This window comes from Danio aesculapii, chromosome 5 (genome assembly GCF_903798145.1).
Source record: "Danio aesculapii chromosome 5, fDanAes4.1, whole genome shotgun sequence".
In the NCBI taxonomy this organism is placed as follows: Eukaryota; Metazoa; Chordata; class Actinopteri; order Cypriniformes; family Danionidae; genus Danio; species Danio aesculapii.
The window spans coordinates 73,280,661-73,305,660 of NC_079439.1; the positions used below are offsets into that span (position 1 = coordinate 73,280,661).

At 32.6% G+C, this 25,000-nt stretch overlaps 1 protein-coding gene across 1 annotated transcript in view; it reads right to left on the reverse strand.

Annotated features, from left to right (window-relative positions):
* Positions 1-25,000, reverse strand: part of LOC130228740 (BMP/retinoic acid-inducible neural-specific protein 1-like) — a 152,124-nt gene that overhangs the window by 80,823 nt on the left and 46,301 nt on the right. The window contains exon 2 of the mRNA XM_056457176.1: positions 8,266-8,533. Coding sequence (XP_056313151.1) covers positions 8,266-8,483 — 218 coding nt within the window. The 5' untranslated portion in view covers positions 8,484-8,533. The remainder of the gene's footprint in view (positions 1-8,265; positions 8,534-25,000) is intronic.

Consider the following 25,000-nt stretch of genomic DNA (forward strand, 5'->3'; position numbering starts at 1 on the left):
GAATATCTAGTCGAATATTATGTACTGTCATCATGGCAAAGATAAAATAAATCAGTTATTAGAGATGAGTTATTAAAACTATTATGATTAGAAATGTTGTTGAGAAAAATACTCTCTCTGTTAAACAGAAATTGGAGAAAAATATAAATGAATTTAACTTTAACAGGAGGGTTAATGATTCTGACTTTAACTGTACGTGGGTCAGATCCAATTTGTCCCACATGGAAAACAATAATCTGAATTGGGTCATTTGAACCATACAGTATAAATGCAGCCTAAGAGTCACTGTTTCATAGAAAAAAAGGAGAATAAAAAATACTGAAAGTATGAAATGTACTCCACAAGCAGCTGTAAAACTGTAGTAATGTTCATTTAGCCTGTGAGAAGTGAGATCTTTGCGCACGCCGAACACATTCAGAGCGAGAGGTGATTTATGTAAGTGTCACCAATACTGACAGGTGCGTTTTCATGGCAACGGAAGGATATTATATGAGGACAGAATAAATGCCAGTGTTTCACTGTGGCCTAAAATACATTATAAAGTGCAGAAACGTTTCATTTTCACTCTTTCTTCAGCCTTCCGCTTCAAAAATGAAGAATGAAGATTGAAAACATGCTTTGTATGCTTTATAAAGCTAAAAACGTAAACTTTAATGGCTAAAATACTGGTTAAGATGCTCCAGCTAGTTGGTTATTCCTGAGACATGATGTCATTGGATTCAGAAATTATTAATTTATTCATTCATTTTCTTTTTGGCTTAGTCTCTTAATTAATCAGGGGTCGCCACAGCAGAATGAACTGACAACTTTTACACAGCGGATGCCCTTCCAGCTACAACCCATCACTGGGAAACACCCATAAACTGTGGGAAATGCCAACTGACCCAGCTGAGACTTAAACCAGTGACCTTACTGTTGTGAGACGATTGTGCTACCCACTGCTTCACCGTGACACCTCAGAAATTATTATTATTATTATTATTATTATTATTATTATTATTATTATTATTATTATTATTATTATTATTATTATTATTATTATTATCATCATCATTATATATATATATATATATATATATATATATATATATATATATATATATATATATATATATATATATATATATATATATATATATATATATATATATATTGTGTATTTAGCACATTTTAGTGCATTTTATATTAAGTAATTAAATAATTAAATTTATTATTATTATTATTATTATTATTATTATTATTATTATTGTTATTATTATTATTATTATTATTATTAATTTACTATTATTACTATTTTTGTTGTTGTAGTTGTAATATGAATTTTTGCAATCTAATGTGCATTTATCCATTTATTATTATTTAAATAATATTTATTTTTCTTATGATTATTATTAATATTATTATTATTATTTTATTTATTTTTTTATTGTGCATTTAGCACATTTTAGTGCAATTTATATTAATTAATTAAATTAAATGTATTATTATTATTATTAAATTTACTATTATTACTATTCTGTTGTTGTGATATGAATTTTGCTATCTAATGTGCATTTATATAATACATTTATTAATATTTAATAATACATATATTTATTATTATTATTATTATTATTATTATTATTATTATTATTATTATTATTATTATTATTATTATTATTATTATTATTAGATTTTTTGTTTTGAGTATTTAAAAAGTGCATTTATTATTAATTAATTACATTTGTATAGTATTTTTGTAACATGCATTTTGCAATCTAATGTGCATTTTGTAGTACATTTATTATTATTTAATTAATACATTTTTATTATTATTATTATTATTATTATTATTATTATTATTATTATTGTTGTTGTTGTTGTAATATGAGTTTTTGTAATCTAATGTGCATTTATATAGTACATGTATCCATATTTAAATATTTAAATATTTATTATTATTATTATTATTATTATTATTATTATTATTATTTTCGTATTTTATTGAGTTGTAATGTGCATTTTTGTAATCTAATGTGCCTTCATATTGTACATTTATTATTATTTAATGAATAAATATTATTTGTGTTTTTATTTATTTATTTATTTGTTATTAGTCATACACAAAAAAATATTTTTTAAAAAAATCATATTTATTTTTTTATGGAAAACTTTTAAAAGCTATTGCATCTGCTTAAATTAAAAAAGTTATAGTGATTCCAATCTGTGTTCAAACAACCCTAAAGGCTTCATAATCAAAACTCAAAATTTACTAATAAACTACTGATCAATTTTAGTGTCTGTGTGGAGCCGTGCATTTCCATTTCAAACATCTATAGAGTGAATAAAAAAATCATATTCACATAAGTAAAACAGATGCAAGATGTGCATATAGTAACAGGATTGTTGTGCCAAGAACAATTCAACACTTTTTGGGGACATATTAGCATATTTTGGTTGGCACAGCTGTAAATATGCGTACAGTATTAAGGTCTCATTATAACACTGTCGTGGCTTATTTGCAGAATCTCTTGATGACAAACACTGCAGGACATTTTTCACACTGTGTACAACAGCAGCTCTTAATAGCATCCCAGCAATAATGATTAGAGCGTGCCATTTTTAATAAATGACATCTGTAACTTGAAAACAAACAGCATTTTAAGGAAGACTGTCCTGTCAGAAACCAGTGCTACTTTACATTAGGTGGACTATATTAAGGGCAGTTCACCCAAAAATTAAATACAGGTCATTTATTCACATTTTACTTGTTTAAAACATTTATAAGTTTCTTTCTTCTATATAACTCTAAAGAAGATATTTTGAAGAATGCTGGAAACCTGTAACCATTGACTTCCATTTGTTTTTCCTACTATGAAAGTCAATGGTTACTGGTTTTCAGCTTTATTCAGAATACCTTATATTGTTCAACAGAAGAAAGAAACTCTTAATAACCACATGACTGATGAGTAAATTTTCATTATTGGGTGAACATTCTCTTTAATTACTAAATACATGCATTTAAATTAATAATTAAGTACAATGCACTTATTTTGCACATACATTTTTTACATTGCACTAATATATAAAACAAATCTGCTTTTAATTACATCTCTAATTACTTTTATAACACTGTTGAGCCATTCCTTACACCTTAACCCAAATACATTGTATAGTCTGATGTAAGTACTGTACATAAGCCCTATAAAGAAATTCTGGGTATATCTAGTGACAGTCGAATAATAAGAGATCAGTTTATGGAAATGGCCGTACTATAATCCTTAAACACCATTGTTTCCTCACTCTCATTTAAAATCCCAGGGGATAATGATCATTTTCCTCATCTATATTTATAAGTTCATCAAATTTTATATTAAACTTACCATGTACAGTATGTGGGACTCTCATTTTGAAAACAGGAGACACAAAGTAAAACCCAGCCACAGTAGTTTGTTTTCTATGCATTGCTAAGCAATGACATCACTTCAGAAAACCTCTTCAGAGCGTAAAATGCTGGATATACGGATTAAAATGTTAAAAATATTTTAAATTGATCACTGAAATGTATTTTTAATTGCATCCTTTGTTATTTTATCATGTTTAATAGAAGATTTGCTGGATTTGTTTGTAATTTGAGGTAACACACACATTTAGACTGCTGGGTTTTGTGTTTAATGCACATTTAGAGACTTACGTCAGACCAGAGCTCATTAATATTCATGACCATTCCAAATATGGTCAATAAAAAAAAACTTCTGATTCGAGTGGTATGGAGTAATAAAAGACCAAATAAAACTATTCCTGGACAATTCATGAACTTACTTAAGCCACGTACCATATGTAGATATCAGAAAGCAATTTAACCTATTAAATCAATGCAGCACATAGCACTTTTAATTCAAACAGGAGCCAGAATCCTGAGCTGAACTTCTGCATTAAACTCTGTTTCTCTCTACTGCAGATTTTCCAGAGCATTATAAAGGCCACCAATGCGGTTTTATCCTTTAATGCACTGGAGATATACAGAGCTATTGTGTGTGTGTCCTCCGCACTGACGTTTTATGTTATTATCTTGAAAGCTTTCTTTAAAGTCACTGCATGCCAAGTGGCAGTTTTCTTAAAGAAAGTGCACTTGTGAACGTACATGCACTGTCCATTAGCATCTGAAACATACACATCCTATACATTCTTCAGTTATTAGAACACTTATTATTTAGGATATGTTTATTTGCAATAGCTTATAGGACAGGTGTCGTCCTAGTCTATGTATAATTGGTCTTTAAAATGTCTTTAAAAGCAAAAATAAGAACAAGAAATGACGAATTATGGTATTAAAATAAAATATAGTTGTGGATATTTTTTGTATCATCTATGTTTAGCTGCTTTGACATAATCTACAGGGAATAGATATGCAAACAAATATATATATATATACACACAAATATATATATATACACACAAATATATATATATATATATATATATATATATATATATATATATATATATATATATATATATATATATATATATATATATATACAAATATATATATATATATATATATATAGGCAAATAAATATGCAAATAAATAAATGAAATATGAAAATAAATAGATGAGTATGCAAATAAATAGATACACAAAATAAAGAAATAAACACGAATGAATGAATAAATAAATATACAAATAAATAAACATTCAAGCAAGTAAATAACTACATAAATAAACACACAAATAAATAAATAAATAAATGAATATACAACTAAATACATAAATAAACACACAAATAAAAGAATAAATAAATGAATATACAACTAAATACATAAATAAACACACAAATAAAAGAATAAATAAATAAATAAATAAATAAATAAATAAATGGATAAATAAATAAATATGCAAATAAATAAATACACAAAATAAAGAAATAAATACGAATGAATGACTAAATAAATATACAAATAAATAAGTATTCAAGCAAGTAGATATGCAAATAAATACATAAATAAACACATAAATAAAATAATAAATAAATATGTAAATAAATAAATAAATAAATAAATAAGATGAATATGCAAATAAATAAATACACTAAATAAAGAAATAATTACGAATGAATGAATAAATAATTTAACTAATTATATGCAACCAAATAGATATGCAAATAAATACACAAATAAAAGAATAAATAAATAAAAATAAAAAATACATAAATACGCAAATAAATAAACATGCAAATATTTGTTCACAATGTTTAGTAATGCAGGACTGACAACAGCATTCAACAAATAAATAAAATCCATTAAAACAAAAACTCTAGAGGGTGTGTTGAAAGGTTATGATGTATTTAAATTCATATCACAGTTTTCTCCATGTATTTTCAGTGTGGTGTGAGAAATCACAGGAATAAACGTATGAACTGTGACTCATATGTGTTGCCAGAGAAAAAGAAAAGCAAGTCCATAAATAAGTCATTTTCCAAAACATCAAACTATACACCTCCCACTTTATTATCTCCATAAACTGGGTTGCTATAATAAGCCAAGCTCCAACCACAAACCAGAAGAATCTTAATAGACATCGCTTATAATGAGTGGACATGACAACACTTCAATATTGTCCTGCGCTAAACAACATTTCAATAAACAAAATGAAAAGCTAATTGCAATGCTGGCATCATTAAAAGTAACAAACATGTTTTTATATTTATTTATTTATTTATTTATTTATTTATTTATTTATTTATTTATTTATTTATTCATTCATTTATTCATTCATTTATTCATTACCCAGAGATGGGTTGCGACTGGAAGGGCATCCGCTGCGTAAAAACGTGTTGGATAAGTTGGCGGTTCATTCTGCTGTGGCGACCCCCGATTAATAAAGGGACTAAGCCGAAAAGAAAATGAATTTATTTATTTATTTATTTATTTATTTATTTATTTATTTATTTATTTATTTGTTTGTTTGTTTGTTTGTTTATTTATTTTCTGATTGAAGCTTTCTGTTTTATCCTAAACACCAGAAAACAAAAATCCATTGTTCAATGCATGTTTTTAATATACTTAATTCATTATATGTATTATTGTATGTAAATATATTACAGATCTTTTGTTTTTTTTTACCTGGTTAAACAAAGAATTTTTTTTATTTAATTGTGTATTAATTTATTAATGTATGTATTTATTTATGTATGTATTTAATTATTTATGCATTTATTTATGCGTATGTTTGTGTGTTTGTATGTTCAATCGTGTATTTGTTTGTTCGTTTGTATTATTTTTTTTTTTGTTTAATTTATTTTATTATTTTATTTTATTTTGTTTTATTTATTATTTTCTCTTTTCTTTTCTTTTATTTATGTATTCTATGTATTTATGTATTAATTTTATTTAATTTGTTATTATTTTTTATTAAAATTATTGTTGTTGTTGTTGTTATTTATTTATTTATTTACTTATTTATTTTATCCGATTAAAGCTTTCTCTTTTATCCTAAACACCAGACAACAAGAATCCATATGTTGTAGATTTTTTTTTCTTGGTTAAGTAAAGAAATTATTTTATTTATTTATTTATTTATTTATTTATTTATTTATTTATTTATTTATTTATTTATTTATTTATTTAATCCATTTAAAGCTTTCTCTTTTATCCTAAATACCAGACAACAAGAATTCATATGTTGTAGATTTTTTTTTTTAACTTGGTTAAGTAAAGAAATAATTTTATTTATTTATTTATTTATTTATTTATTTATTTATTTATTTATTTATTTATTTATTTATTTATTGCATATCACATGATGTTGCAATAATTAATAAATTACAGTAAATTGATCAAATTATTAAACATTTACATAACTTGTTTCCCCTGCATTCAATAAAAGGCTGCAGTGTGACTCATCTAGGATCCGGCTGCTTTGGTTCACGGCTTAAAACTCTTTATTCAAGGCTTTTCTGAATCCCCTACAGATGGAAAAATACCTCACAAAGGAGCATATGTAAGACGTCCAGCTGATTAACTGAAGCAAAAGATTACATCATATACTGATATAAAAACCACACGCAGTAAAGATCAGGAGTAGAGAAAGAACAACTCCTTAAATTAATGACTCAAACATGCCACTTAATCCTGTTGTTGTTAAGCTGTACATTGCAGCGACCTGTAATGAAGCTCCTTTCTCAACACTAAAATAAATAAATAAATAAATAAATAAATAAATAAATAAATAAATAAATAAATAAATAAATAAATAAATAAATATATAAATAAGCAAAACTCTCTCAAATTTAACTCTTAAAGAAAAAGGCAAACAAACATCCCAAACCCTGCTTCAACACTAGAATCACAGCGTAATCCTTTTCCGTATGTATTAGTGCTGTCAAAAATATTGATATGTCAATACACATAGATACTGGAATATTTTAAACTTTACGACTGTCTATAAAGTTAATATAAGACAGTTTTGTATAACCTACATTTTTTTTTCAGCCCTGAAAAATTATTTTATCTTATATTATTCCCTTTTTTCCTGAATATATACATACAACAATCTGTTATTTAAACTCCATCACATTACATTGCATAGAATTTAATGTAATGTAATGTAATATACATTTATAGAGTGAATTAGATTACATTACACTCTATACAAAAGTAATGTAATGTAATGTGCATATAAGAAAAATCAAGTCCCAGCAAAAAAACACCTATGCATAAACACAAGAAAAAGCCAGATTCAGCACTGCATTGCATGCTATAAGTTAAACGCATGTACCCAAATATGTTATACAGGCAGGGGTGTAGTGGACATTTTAAAAGTGGGGGGGACAGCTGTATGAAATCCAAAGGTTTACATTCTTAATCACCGGTTACTAAATGGTCTGTCTCTAAAAGTGCGGGGGACGTATCCCCCTATCCCCCCTGGTTGCTACGCCCCTGTATACAGGATTGTATATCTATCCTATAGAACTGTAAACTATAGAAACAGAAACACACACACACCTACACACACACACACACACACACACACACACTCACACACACACTACAATGCAATAAAAATGCACGTTACATTCTCATTTGCATAGAGTTTAATGTTATGTCAGGTGCATTTATATAGCACATAGCATTGGATTAAACTCTATGCAATGATAATATAATGTAATATCCCTTTATGATAAGTCAAGTTCACATTTTTCCCAGCAAAACTATAAATAAAAGAGCATGAACACAAGAAAAAGCAGGATTCCGCATCGCATACTATAAAGGAAATGCACGTACCTATATATTTTATACCGGGTCGTGAATCCTTGTCGAAATCTCTCCATGAAGGAGAGGTAGCCCTTGGAGTGGTGGAAAGGGCCTCGGTCAGAGATGAGCCAATCAAACTGCTTGCTGACATGCTGTTCATTGGCCGAGGGCTCCTGGCGGGAAGACTGAACTGTTATATGCTCCCATATAAACAGAAGGTAAGTGACTTCAATGAGCCTCCAGTTCATGCTTCACTCTCGACCGCGCTCTGCTCATTCTCGCTCCATTCTGTGGAGACCTGCAGAAAACACACACACAAAAACACTGAGGTTCAGCTAACCGTACTACAATGCATCTCAAGTCAAGTTGAGCTTTAATGTCATTCTGCTACATGTGTGGACAAACAGGGAGCGAAATATTATGTTGTGCAGGACCATAGTGCTATATAAATAAACAATTGTAAATATGAATACAATGCAAAGCTGACAAAAACAAAACTGAAACAGTAATATGTGTATTATTCTGTCACAAGATGGCATCAAACAGAAACACAAAGCTGACAGAATGAAAACAGCTGATGGAGTATACACTAACCTGTCCATTATTCAGAGACTAGATGGTGCTACACAGTCAAAAACACAAAGCTGACAGAAACGAAAAACAGCTGATGGAGTATACACTAACCTGCAAATTATACAGACACTAGATGGCGCTAAACAGTCAAAAACACAAAGTTAACATAAACGAAACTGGTTGAAAGGAGTATACACTAACCTGTGCATTATTCAAACACAAGATGGCGCTAAACAGTCAAAAACACAAAGCCGACAGAAACTAAAACAGCTGATGGAGTATACACTAACCTGCGCATTATTCAGACCCTAGATGGCGCCAAACAGTCAAAAACACAAAGCTGACTGAATGAAAACAGCTGATGGAGTATACACTAACCTGCGCATTATTCAGACACTAGATGGCGCCAAACAGAAACACAAAGCTGACAGAAACTAAAACAGCTGATGGAGTATACACTAACCTGCGCATTATTCAGACACCAGATGGCGCCAAACAGTCAAAACACAAAGCTGACAGAAACTAAAACAGCTGATGGAGTATCCACTAACCTGCGCATTATTCAGACCCTAGATGGCGCTAAACAGTCAAAAACACAAAGCTGACAGAAACAGCTGATGGAGTATCCACTAACCTGTGCATTATTCAGACCCTAGATGGCGCTAAACAGTCAAAAACACAAAGCTGACAGAAACTAAAACAGCTGATGGAGTATACACTAACCTGCGCATTATTCAGACACTAGATGGCGCCAAACAGAAACACAAAGCTGACAGAAACTAAAACAGCTGATGGAGTATACACTAACCTGCGCATTATTCAGACACTAGATGGCGCCAAACAGTCAAACACAAAGCTGTACCAGAGATTTCACAGGAGGGTGGTTCATTCTGACTTCAACTGTATATATTATTCATTGCTACTTTATTGTCGCTAATGCTCGATCAATTGGGATTCTATTGACATAACCTGCACGATGATTAAAGTTAAATCTGACGTTATTATCTGTTCATAAATCCCTCAATCTGACGGTTATGCAGATCTACACGTTCACACGACCCGCTGCCCTTTTCACAGATGAAAACGAATTAGCATCAGGAACTGCAGCCTTCACTTTATTCGCCGTAATTGGTGGTGTGATAAGTTCAGCCTGATGATGTGTTGTGACACGGGCTGGTTGGTGGAGGATAATGTGAACGCTAATTAACACCGAGCTCGCACTCGCACATTTATTTATTGCATTAGCTTCATTTACGCAATTAAGTGCAACATGCTGATCTTCTGCAGCAGCAGCGCTGAGAGATGGACAAGAGGAACACACTGAGCGTCTTAAGACAGGATTAAACCTATCATTATGAAATATTATCAGATATTTAACTTCAGGAGCTGCATCATGATTAATTTCAGGAATTTGTGTACATTCAAAATTACAAAAAAACTAAAATAAATAAATATGTAAATAATTTATAATATAATATAATATAATATAATATAATATAATATAATATAATATAATATAATATAATATAATATAATATAATAGAATAGTAATAATAATAATAAAAGTAATAATAATAATAATAAATAATAATAATAATAAAAAAATTATAATAATAATAATAATAATAATAATAATAATAATAATTAAATTAATAATAATAATAATAATAATTATTATTATTGTTATTATTATTATTATTATTATTATTATTATTATTATAAAATAATAATAATAATAATAATAATAATAATAATAATAATAATAATTAAAGATAAAAGTAAAAAGAAAACATAAAAAATCTATCAAATATACTGAATAATAAAAAAAGTATTATTTATTGTAAAATGAGCTTATTTACAATAATAATATTAATAATAATAAAATAATAATAATAGTAATAATAATTGTATGCACAATGCTTCAGATGATCAGTTTGTCACATTCTGTAAAATAAGTCAAATTAACAAATAAATGTTATTAGTTTAAGAGATCATGAATGAATTTGTTTTGTACTACTCTTCTAAGGAAGATATTTTACATAAAAGATATTTACATATACAGTAAATATAGTTCACAGAACACACACACACACACACACACACACACACACACACAGTGCTAAAGGTCTTTTAAACTGTAAAGACTAAGTATGATTTCTATGGATTTTGAATTAGGATACAAGGCATGTGCTTATTCATTCATTCATTTTCCTTCGGCTTAGTCCCTTATTTATCAAGAGTTGCATCCACAGTGGAATGAACCACCAGCTTATCCAGCATATGTTTTACACAGCGCATGCCCTTTCAGCTGCAACCCATATATAAATGTGTGTGTGTGTGTGTGTGTGTGTGTATATATATGTATGTATGTATGTATGTATGTATAAATATGTATATGTATATATATATATATATATATATATATATATATATATATATATATATATATATATATATATATATATATATATATATATATATATAATGTAAATACACTGCTTAAAAATATATGGTTCTCAAAAAAGTCAAAAAATATCTATAGTATGTCATGTAAAAAATAATCTACCATTCTTGTTGCATCAAAGATTTAAAAACAATGATATATATAATGAAATCAAAGTTCATTTTAATTAGTTTTTTCCCTACTAATGCAGTTTGACTGTAAATTATAAGCAGAAAAGCGTTCAGCCTTTATAGTTAATTACAACATATTTGTGTTTCACTGTAAATGCAAATCTGACCTTACATCAGCAAAGGTTATGCATTATACAATCAACACACACACACACACACACACACACACACACACACACACACACACACACACACACAATCATGCATGCATACTTCCGTGATTAACACGCCACAGGCAAGAAATTGCGTTATTAATTACATCTGCAAGTGCACAAAAAATCTATAATGATGATGATAAAAAACATGTCAGTAACACATTTATATTCATGACTGTAATTTTTCATACTTTTTAATAAATTAATACAGATCTTAACTGCGCTCTGATGTATTTCTATAATGAAGAACTGTATATACCCTGAGCTGCTGGCATAGGGGTCAAAATAACTGACCCAAGCATCATTTTAACAATGATGTTTTCCATCTTGAAGTTGAGTTTTTTTTTGTAAAAAACACACACACACACACACACACACACACACACACACACACACACACACACACACACACACACACACACACACACACACACACACACACATACATGCACATTGCATTAATATGTAATATTAATAATGCAATATATCCATTTATAATAACAATAATAATAACAACAATAATAATAATAATAATAATAATAATAATAATAATAATAATAATAATAATAATTATTATTATTATTATTATTATTATTATTATTAGCATTATTATTATTATTATTATTATTATTATTAGCATTATTATTATTATTATTAAATTGGCCGTAGTGTATGAGTGTGTGTGTGAATGAGTGTGTATGGGTGTTTTTCAGTACTGGGTTGCAGCTGCAAGGGCATCAGCTATGTAAAACATCTGCTGGATAAGCTGGTGGTTCATTCCGCTGTGGCGACTCTTGATAAAAAAGGGACTAAGCCAAAGGAAAATAAATGAATGAATGAGTAATTAAAATAAAATAAAGCGGGTCAGTTTGACCCAAAGGATGTAATAGTTTATACATAATTCTGGGACAACACAAGACTTAATCTTCTCTGTTCTGTGCGATTTCTGTATGTGGTTGTGAATGAAATCTCAGTGTTTGCAGTGTAATGAATGCAGAGCTTTCACCTGCAGAGACAGAGATGACGGATACGCAGCTGAGTCTCTAATGAGACCTCCTTTAACTAATTAGTTCAGACTAATTTGAGGTTGCCTGTCAGAACGTAACAATGCATCATTTCACTGAAATTAAAACACGGAGAGAGATGCTGGAACACTGTGAAAAATCTGCACACCGAAGGCAAAACACTAACTTTTATTTTCCAAAGGTCACTGGTAGATGTAGTTGTTTCTGGACAGCGATGATAATAACTTATAAAAATAAAATAAAATAAAATAAAATAAAATAAAATAAAATAAAATAAAATAAAATAAAATAAAATAAAATAAAATAAAATAAAATAAAATAAAATAAAATAAAATAAAATAAAATAAAATTAAATTAAATTAAATTAAATAAAATGACCATCCAGGTTTTAGCTGAGCTTTTTTTTTCTAAAAGGTCACTGGTAGGGGTTTCTGGACATTAATGATAATGACTGATAAAATAAAAAATAAATAAAACAAAATAAAATAAAAAATAAAATAAAATTAAATAAAATTAAATTAAATTAAATTAAATTAAATTAAATTAAATTAAATTAAATTAAATTAAATTAAATTAAATTAAATTAAATTAAATTAAATTAAATTAAATTAAATTAAATAAAATTAAATTAAATTAAATTAAATTAAATTAAATTAAATTAAATTAAATTAAATTAAATTAAATTAAATTAAATTAAATTAAATTAAATTAAATTAAATGACCATCCAGGTTTTAGCTGAGCTTTTTTTTCTAAAAGGTCACTGGTAGGGGTTTCTGGACATTAGTGATAATGACTGATAAAATAAAAAATAAATAAAACAAAATAAAATAAAAAATAAAATAAAATAAAATAAAATAAAATAAAATAAAATAAAATAAAATAAAATAAAATAAATATTTAACATTATGAAATTGTAAAATAAAAACTATAAAATATTTTTTACAAATCTAATAAACTCTAATAAAATATAAAATAATTAAATATAAATCTAAATAAATGAAAATAAAAAAATAAACAAATAAATTAAAAAAAATTTATTAATTCTACCATTCAGGTACTAGCTGAGTGTTTTTTGTAATGATCACTGAGAGATGTCGTTTTTTCTGGACACTAATTGTTATGATCACCAGCGATCAAGCAGTTGCAGATCACTGGAGAACTGCAATTTGGCCACTGAATGAACTACAACTCCCAGAACCCTTTGCATTCATCAACTCCTGGCAGTGTTGACTATAGACCCTTTTCACATTTCTGGGTTTCTCAGTAGCGGAATCATCATAGTTGAGATAACTTAATGGGAGAATACAACAAATAATTGTTTTACAATTTTATTTGCTCAACAAATTAAATGGAAAACTCCACAATGATATTATAAAGACTTTCAGAGAAGTGAAAAAATTGTGTGAGATTGATGACGGCAGCCAGAGGAGAGAATAACCTCAAATTTACTTTCCTGTGCCATCGACACAACGTTAGAAATGCCTCGCACAAGCGGTAATTATTTTTTTGTGATTTGAAGCAAAGATGATATACTACATATATAAATACATATAAATGTTCATACATTTTTTAAAAAAATCTAAATATTAAAAGCTTTTAAGGATTTAAGATGCTGATGACCGTTAAATGAGTCATAACAGGCTTGTGAAAAGGATCCATTATCCAAACATTGACACACAGCTGTGGCTCATCTTCATTGATTTCATGGACTATTTATACACCTCACTTTTACATATACATTGCTGAGTCTTGTTTTATCCCGTGTAGCATTACAAAGCACTTTTTCTTGTTCTTGTCTCACCTCCTGTCCTGACCATTCAACCCATTTTTACTACACTTTGGATTACCTACATGCTCCTGTTTTTGATCCTTGCCTGCAAAACTACTCGTCAAAAAAACTGCACATGCTCAACTGTGCCGTCAAGAGTACCATCCGTTACCGTTACACTAATGATAATGACAGAGAATAAATGACAAAGGAAAAAAATATACATTTTAAAAATTAACTATTTTATTAGTGCATCTGGAGTAAATTTAGGCTAAATAATAACAAAGACTTTCATTAAAGATCTTCATGAAATAAAAAATTGCTATGAAACTATTTTCACCCAGATATTATTAGGTATTTCCTGGATGGATGGATGGATGGATGGATGGATGGATGGATGGATGGATGGATGGATGGATGGATGGATGGATGGATGGATGGATGGATGGATGGATGGATGGATGGATGGATGGATGGATGGATGGATGGATGGATGGATGGATGGATGGATGGATGGATGGATGGATGGATGGATAAAAACAACAAATTGAATGAATACAACTTGGAAATACATTGACAATATAAATATTAGTGACTAGAAAAAACAAAATAATTGTAATATGTATTTGATATGGCTGTTATGCTATAAACACGATACTGAAAATACTCAGATGCTCATTTCTTCATAGAATATTATGCCAGCCATTTTATAACAAAAGTTATCACAGACAAATAATCAAAGGTTTTGTCTGAAAGGTGTGTCTTTGAGGGAAACTAGAGCATTTCCTCTTAGACCGACAACAAACACCACAACAACAAAACAGCAGAAATATGTCAAAGCATCTGACTTTCCTTTATCAGTGGCACTCAAAGGGAAAGAGGCTCTCTTCTGGGTTTCTGCACTAGAAATATGTGAAGCAACACAATAATGATGATCAGAGAATGGCCATTATTTGTGCAAGCGCTCAATGTTGCATCAGAATCACACTAAAAAACACTGAATCCAATACTCTGGAGGACAATATTAGTCAATTCAATTGTACTTATTTTGCATCTTAAAGTGTATTGTAATTATGTAAGGTTCAAATAGACTCCCCTTTCATTATGTTGGGGGCTGTTTTTGCCCCATTGACTTCCATTATAATCACTTTTTTTTTTGACAGCAAGGCCATGACAGCATATAATCATGCATTGTTGATTGTTGCTGGTTTTCCAGGTTGGGAAGAGGGACAAAGAGTCATTTTTACTGTTAATCATCAGTTGTCAGTTAGATAGGCCTGTGCTAAAAGGTTTCAGGCTTTTATATGGAGTTATGTGGAGTAAAATAGCAGATTATAGTGTGTGTACAGAAAAACACCTTGTTCTTAGAGCAGAGGGGCTTATTTTGAGTTTCTCAGACCTATCAATGTAAGTGTGCAAAGGTCTCTCTTATACTCTTATCCAAATAACTCCATATAAAAGCAAGAAACCAAACTTTTTTGCACTGCAACTGATGATCAACAGTAAAAATGACAGATTTTAGCTCTACCCAACAGGTAAAATTATTATATGCTTTTGCAATACACTGTTTTTGAAAATGTTCAAAGCATTTTCCCAAAATATGTGTCAAAATGAGATTTGTCAGAAAAAATCATCACATTTGCTGAAACAGAGAAAATCATGGCTAAATTAAGACTCAAAATCAGCCCAGAGTGGATGAAAATGACCCAACAGCACAAAACTGATGATCAACAATAAAAATGACACATTGTCCTCCTTCCCAACAGGAAAAACCAGCAACAATCAGAAATGCATGATTATATGCTGTCATGGCTTTGCAATCAAAAAATGTGATTATAATGGAAGTCAATGGGGTGAGAACAGCAGCAACATAAGCAAAGGGGAGTCAATTTAATGAATTGTTGTGTTCTTTGAAATTTCCAAAGCATTTTACCAAAATATGTCAAAAATAAAATTTGTCACCAAAAATGATTCCATTTGCTGAAACACAGATACATTTATGGCCAAAATTAAGCCTCAAAATCAGCCCAAGGCAGATCAAAACATCCCCAAGAACACACAAAGGTGAAAAAAGCACTCTATGCTCTCTCACACACACACACACAGTTTACAAAGACACTCCATACGTGCAATGTATTTTATACAGTAAAAACCACTTTTGATATAGCTCTACCTCTAAACCCAACCTTCACAGGAAACCTATAGCAAACTTTGAATATCAAAAGACTTTGTTAAATATGATTTAAGCTTTGGACTTAGAGGGACATGAGGTGTGACCCTGTAAACCATCTTAATAAAGTGCAACTAAGTCATACACATGTCATTACACAACTTTGTGTCCCTACGTTTGTTTGTGTGAATTGTGAGGACATCACATTGGCTTCCATTGTTTTTATACTGTACAAACTGTATTTTGTATTGCCCTAACCAGACCCTACCCCTAAAACCAAACCTTCAGTTTTATTTTCTGAAGAAAAAAAAAACTCATCCTGTGTGATTTACACACTTTTGGAGAAACGAGGGCATCAGCAATGTCCTCATAATTCAAAACTTTCTTGTAATACCAGTGTCATACCAATGTCATTATACAGATATGTGTCCTGATAAGTCACAGTGAGACACAAGGTGTGACCCTGTAAACCAGCTTAATTAAATCATACCCATGTCATTATACATCTTTGTGTCCCTGTAAACCAAATATACCTGTACAAACACACACTTGTTTTTGTGAATTGTGGGGACATTACCTAGCTTCCCATTGTTTATATACTGTACCAACTGTATTCTGTATTTCCCTAATCCGATCCTAACCCTAAACCCAACCCTCACAGGAAACTGTGGACCGTTTACTTTCTGAAAAAACTCATTCTGTGTGTTTTATTAGCTTTTGGAGAAATGAGGACACCAGCAATGTCCTCATAATGCACCACTTTCTTGTAATACCTGGGTTATACCCATTTCATTATACAGATTTATGTCCTGATAGGTCACAAAACACACACACACATACACACACACACACACACACACACACACACACACACACGCACACACACACACACACCTCGTAATTGGAATTAGAGGGACACCCTAATAAAAGTAACACCAAGTCATTCCCATGTCATTATACAACTATGTGTCCCTGTAAACCACATTTACCTGTATACACACACACAATAGGCTCTCTAATTGGTATTAGAAGGACACCAGGTGTGACCCTGTAAACCACCTTAATAAAAGTACAATGAAGACATACCTGTGTCATTAAACAACTTTGGGTCCCTGTAAACCACATATGCCTGTTTAAACACATTTGTTTTTGTGAATTGTGGGGACATTACACAGGTTTCCATTGTTTTTATCCTGTACAAACTGTATTCTGTATAGCCCTAACCCGACCCCTAAACCCCACCCCACAGGAGACTGTGAACAGTTTTACTTTCTGAAAAAACTCAAAAAACTTTTGGTGAAATGAGAACATCAGCAATGTCCTCATAATTCACAATCTTCTTATAATACCAGTGTCATACCCTTGTCACTATACAGGTTTGTGTCCTGATATGTCACAAAAGCATGTACACAATAGGCTCTATAATTGGAACTAGAGGGACATGAGGTGTGACCCTGTAAACCACTGTAATAAAGTACAACTAATTCTTACCCGTTGTGTCCCTGTAAACCACACATACCTGTACACACACACAATAGTCATTCCCATGTCATTATACAACTATGTGTCCCTGTAAACCACATTTACCTGTATACACACACACAATAGGCTCTCTAATTGGTATTAGAAGGACTCCAGGTGTGACCCTGTAAACCACCTTCATAAAAGTACAATGAAGTCATACCAGTGTCATTAAACAACTTTGGGTCCCTGTAAACCACATATGCCTGTTTACACACATTTGTTTTTGTGAATTGTGGGGACATTACACAGGTTTCCATTGTTTTTATCCTGTACAAACTATATTCTGTATAGCCCTAACCCAACCCTTCCCCTAAACCCCACCTCACAGGAGACTGTGGACAGTTTCACTTTCTGAAAAAACTCAAAAAACTTTTGGTGAAATGAGAACATCAGCAATGTCCTCATAATTCACAATCTTCTTATAATACCAGTGTCATACCCTTGTCACTATACAGGTTTGTGTCCTGATATGTCACAAAAGCATGTACACAATAGGCTCTATAATTGGAATTAGAGGGACATGAGGTGTGACCCTGTAAACCACTGTAATAAAGTACAACTAATTCATACCCGTTGTGTCCCTGTAAACCACACATACCTGTACACACACACAATAGTAATTCCCATGTCATTATACAACTATGTGTCCCTGTAAACCACATTTACCTGCATACACACAATAGGCTCTCTAATTGGTATTAGAAGGACACCAGGTGTGATCCTGTAAACCACCTTAATAAAAGTACAATGAAGTCATACCAGTGTCATTAAACAACTTTGTGTCCCTGTAAACCACATATGCCTGTTTACACACATTTATTTTTGTGAATTGTGGGGACATTACACAGGTTTCCATTGTTTTTATCCTGTACAAACTGTATTCTGTATAGCCCTAACCAGACCCTCCCCTAAACCCCACCTCACAGAAGACTGTGGACAGTTTTACTTTCTGAAAAAACTCAAAAAACTTTTGGTGAAATGAGAACATCAGCAATGTCCTCATAATTCACCATCTTCTTATAATACCAGTGTCATACTCTTGTCACTATACAGGTTTGTGTCCTGATATGTCCCAAAAGCATGTACACAATAGGCTCTATAATTGGAATTAGAGGGACATGAGGTGTGACCCTGCAAACCACTGTAAAAGTACAACTAATTCTTACCCATTGTGTCCCTGTAAACCACACATACCTGTACACACACACAATAGTCATTCCCATGTCATTATACAACCATGTGTCCCTGTAAACCACATTTACCTGTATACACACACACACACAATAGGCTCTCTAATTGGTATTAGAAGGACACCAGGTGTGACCCTGTAAACCACCTTAATAAAAGTACAATGAAGACATACCTGTGTCATTAAACAACTTTGGGTCCCTGTAAACCACATATGCCTGTTTAAACACATTTGTTTTTGTGAATTGTGGGGACATTACACAGGTCAATTGTTTTTATCCTGTACAAACTGTATTCTGTATAGCCCTAACCCGACCCCTAAACCCCACCCCACAGGAGACTGTGGACAGTTTTACTTTCTGAAAAAACTCAAAAAACTTTTGGTGAAATGAGAACATCAGCAATGTCCTCATAATTCACCATCTTCTTATAATACCAGTGTCATACTCTTGTCAATATACAGGATGTCAATAGACAGGATCAGTGTCCTGATATGTCACAAAAGCATGCACACAATAGGCTCTATAATTGGAATTAGAGGGACATGAGGTGTGACCCTATAAACCACTGTAAAAGTACAACTAATTCTTACCCATTGTGTCCCTGTAAACCACACATACTTGTACACACACACACACACAATAGGCTCTCTGTAGAGTATCTGTTGTTGTTTAAAGTGCATGAATTGATGCAAATGTTCTTTTAAGCGTAGAGAAGCACATGCATCAAACAGACAGCGCTCCAGCATCTAAAAGTACTGACCATGACAAACACTGTCTGATATTGATATTTCTTGTGGTGCTCAGAGAAACCGAGGCATGCAGCCAAAGCCACTGCAGGCTCACAGAAAAAAAAAAACACTGGCATATAATAATTAATCTGTGCACATTTATTCTGCAACACCGTGACTTATCCCGACATCGTGAGCAAAGGGAACCGTTTAGATGTCTCGCAAAATAATGCAATTTGCACCGTGATTTATGTTTATTGCGCACGAAGAGCCACAATGTCTGTCGGGGCAACCGGGTCATAATTTATTCATCCTCTCACTTTAAGTAATGCACCTCTTCCTCCCATCTAATCGGGAAAATTGCAATGTGCATTACAGAAAAACATTGCAGAGGCAGCAGGTCAACAGAAAAACCTCCAGCGCTGTGGTTCATTGTGCTGCTTGAGATGCACGCAGTCACCTTGACAGACCTGGTTAAGGTCCACATAAACTAAAACTGACCCAATTTGCTTTTTTAATAAACGTCCTTGGTCTTGCGATTCACCAGCGCGTGATACTCTGAATGAGAAAGTTTTAGTGTGTAATAACTTGCTCTGCCCTTTCACTAGACTCCTCACGATGCATTAAAGAGGTGGTTCACACAAGAATCCAAATTCCCTGTTCATTTACTCACCCACAGGTCATTTAAGTTGTAGTTTTGTCAGTAGAACATTAAAGAGGATCATGAGCTAAATCTGTAGTCCAGGGGTCACCAAACTTGTTCCTGGAGGGCCGGTGTCCTGCAGATTTTATCTCCAACCCTAATCAAACACACCTGAATAAGCTAATCAAGGTCTTACTAGATGTACTTGAAACACCCAGGCAGGTGTTTTGAGGCAAGTTGGAGCTAAACCCTGGAGGGATACCGGCCATGCAGGACCGAGATTGGTGACCCCTGCTGTAGTCCCTTATGATTCATATAATAGCAATCAATTTTGACAGGGTTTTTTTTTTTTAGATTTAAGGGTCATGAAACCCCCCTGTCTCAGCAGGGTGCTTTCACACCTCTGGTTTGAATGCAGTCAGGAAAGTGGGTGAGTCCAGTTTTGTTTAGGTGGGAGTGTCGAATGTCGAGGGGAGGGGTTCGCATAAAAAGGGGAGTTTCAGTACATGCACAACAGCTGATTTTCACAGAGGCAACACAAACACGGACGCAGGGGAGATAGAAAGTGATTTAGAGAGCAGCATTTACAGCGGATCTGAGAGCTGTGTAGAAGTGGAGGATTTTCAGTCTATACTATTGTAGTGATATTACTGTAAACTGAGTAACTAAATCATTTTCACTAAGGTTTGTCTTTAAAAACTGATAGAGTACTGCTGACGATACGGTAACTTTGCCTCTGAATAAACTTAAGCAAAGACATTGATCACACACTTACCAAAAACCGTAGAGACAAGACAATCAACTGGAACTGCATCTTTTATAAAAGAAAACGAGTGGCAAATATGGATTTCACCATTTCCAGATTGAAAAAGCTCTCGGATAAAAAATAAAAAGTTCCTCACATACATATTTTTGGTGGGATTTATTCATAAACTAATTTCGAGAGGATCACGTGCTTATGATTGATCACAGCCGGTCTCGTATTAAGCTAATCAGTATCATCCAATCATATGAGCCAAAAGCTACTATAAATAACCACAGTCTTCAGTCCACTTTATCATTGTTTGGATGAAACCCCCCTTCCTCCCCATTCTCCTCCTTTACTATAGATCGGGTGGCATGGAGGCCCAGTGGTTAGCACTGTTAGCCCCACAGCAAGAACACTGCCAGTCCTGGTCCTGCCAGGTCGGTAGGTGTTTCTGTGAGGAGTTTGTACATTCTCCCCGTGTCCGCGTGGGTTTTCCCCGGGTTCTCCGGTTTCCTCCCACCATCCAAATATATCCTCACATGTTCTCTTAGCTACTGCAGACGGGGAGTTCTGAGATCCACCGAGCTCAGGCTCCCCTCTCGCTCTGCAAACGGGAGGAAGCCCCGGGCTCGAGGATCCCTTGAGCTCGGGGCTCTCTCCCGGGACAGCATGCCAAACGAGCTTTTGATGAATCATCAGCTAAGTGTGAACTCTTGAATTGTGTGTTAGCAGACCACTCCAAGGTCCACACACAAGCGGTGCTCTCAGTGTGGTGAAATGGAAACAAAACTTTTTGTGGCACATTTATAAATGCAACACTGACAACCCATGTCTCCCAACAATTCTTCTACTAGTTTGAATTACAGTTGGCAACACAATGTGGCGTCCCTCTGAACACTGTAACAGGTAAAAGGAGTCTTCAAAGCTGTGGCCTGCATATTATTGAAGTTGCATCTCGTTCACAATAGAGCGCGCTGATTGTTTCGAACAGTCTTTCTCATGAATTAACGAACAGATGTGCTAAAAACTCAATAGCTGTTTCCATCCACCTATTTTATGTGCATTTTGGGTATGCTCATAAAAAACGGTTGATGGAAACCAGGGGCGTTGCTAGACCCAATGTACTGGGGCACGTGCCCCATTAAAAATCTCCAGTGCCCCAGTAAATGCATTGAGATATGATTTACTTCATATGCAAGTGTATTTATTAAGAGTGGTAATTCTGAAATAAAGACGTTATTCTCTATGTGCAACCGAACCAACGCAGGTGAAAGCAGTGTGTTTAATCAAAAGCAAACTGAGGCATCTACGTGTGTGCGCAGAGAAACCGCGCGCCTCTCGCACGCGCGGCTTTTCTGCCGGTGCGAGTACCGGTAGTTAACATGCGCGCCAAAAAAGCAGGCTTCCGGCTTGTCACGCGCCGCGCATGCATTGTAAAACTGGCGTAACAGCCTTTTTTGTTTTGCAAGTCAACAAAACTAAACTTTAAACAATATGACAAACAATTTATTGATCTTACTAAGCATGCATCCTGATAGATTTTTTTTTGTATGAGGCAAAAAGGAGGGATGAGGAGTCAAGGAGGTAAAGACTTAATAAACCTAATTCTCTGCCATGTGTCAAGTCTAAGACAACAGACAATCCTATAACACATCTTTTTTTTGTATTTTATTGAATTGTCTATAGAATTTTATTCGAATGAAATTAATATTTATGCAAAAGATTTCTTAAATAATCTTAGCATCACTCCAGTTGTGTCTAAATATTGTTTAGTTACATTTAAGATTATTTAGAATAATAATTGTACAATAACAAAAATACTTTTATAAATAATAAATATTTATTAAAAAAAAAAAATATATATATATATATATATTTATTTTATTTTATTATTTTTTTTTTATTGAGGAGGGGGGGGGGTGCCCCAGAAGAGCTTTATGTTTAGCATTGCCCCTGATGGAAACACCAATATGCACATAAATGTGCATAAAAAAACATGCGCATAAACTTTTTATTCGATAAAAAAGATGCACATAAACTGCGATGGAAACACTTTTACTGAACAAATTCCAGTATACGCATTAAAAATCCTGTGATTTTGTGATAAGAGATCATATGATAATAGAAATGTGTGTGAATGGACAATCCAGCAGGCTGAGGCTTGTTTTGGTAGTTCTAAAATACCTTAACCATTTCAGTATTAGAGTTGTTATATTATTAATGATCTCCAGAATCAAGAGAATCCGCTTCTCACGCCTTCAAACGCCACCACGCGTTTATTACATGTCAGCATTTGTCTTCTGAGACAAATATTTATTAAATAAAAGAAAAGACTCACGCAGCTTCTCGTACCGCTGCAAATTCTGTCTTTACTGTTGATATTTGCCAATAGCTAGTCAGGAAGTGACCATTTTGTTCGTTTTAACTTGTTAGATGGAAACACTTCTATATTCGCTGTTCATCTAAAACTCCACATCTATAATCCTCTTAGTCTATGCTGACGTTATCTTCAGCAGCTCAAACACTCTAATGGCTAATGGACAGACGGCTGCTTCTCACTCAGGGCTGCTGTTTATGCTAATGAGGGAGAGATGGGCACTAGTGGGCGGGGCTTTCCCCCTCTGATGACATGGACAAAGGGAAAATGTCAATCAAAGTGTTTCATTCATCAAGTCTGATTATAAAAACACAGAATTAATTCATGTTCACTATTAGAGGCTGGAGATATTCACACACTGCTGATGCACAACTGTCTTTAAACGCCTTTTAAATGTGATTTCTGCATAATAGCTTCCTTTTAAAATATTAGTAACTGTGGATTATGTCAGTTCCTTATGCTTTAAGTCACAGCACATCTTAAACATTTATTTCATGTTGAATATCCTGTTTGCATTCACAACCCATTTTTCTTCTGTAATGCTAGAGCGCCATGGGTGTCTGTCCCTAGATTACTCTGCTGCTAAATAACTAAAGTGGGTAAATGCACTGCGTCTCCACATCACACATTTATTACAAGCTCTTGACACTTAAAAATAATAATAAATAACAGAATCAATGAACGCCTGTGAGCCGTCGTCTTCAGAAGAGGGTCTCCGAGATGAATATCCCCCTGTTGATCCACCATATGACACGATATTTCATATTAAACACTCATATTATTATTATTATTATTATCCTGAGCTTTAGTCTTCTCCATCTGAGAGACACACACTGCCTGAAGGACGGATTTCAGGTGAATATGCATTCAGTTTGAGCGTGGATGGAAACAAATTCACATACCATGACAAATTATACATTCATTTTCCTTCAGTCCTTGATTTATCAGGGATCGCCACAGCGGAATGATCCGACAACTATTCTGGCATATGTTATGTACAGCGGATGCCCTTCCAGCTGCAACCCAGTACTGGGAAACATGCATACACACTCATTCACACACACACTCATACACTACAGCCAATTTGGTTAATCTATTCCCCTATAGCGCATGTGTTTGGACTGTGGGGGAAACCGGAGCACCCAGAGGAAACCCACGCCAACACGAGGAGAACATGCAAACTCCACACAGAAACGCCAACTTACCCAGCCGGGACTTGAACCAGTGAC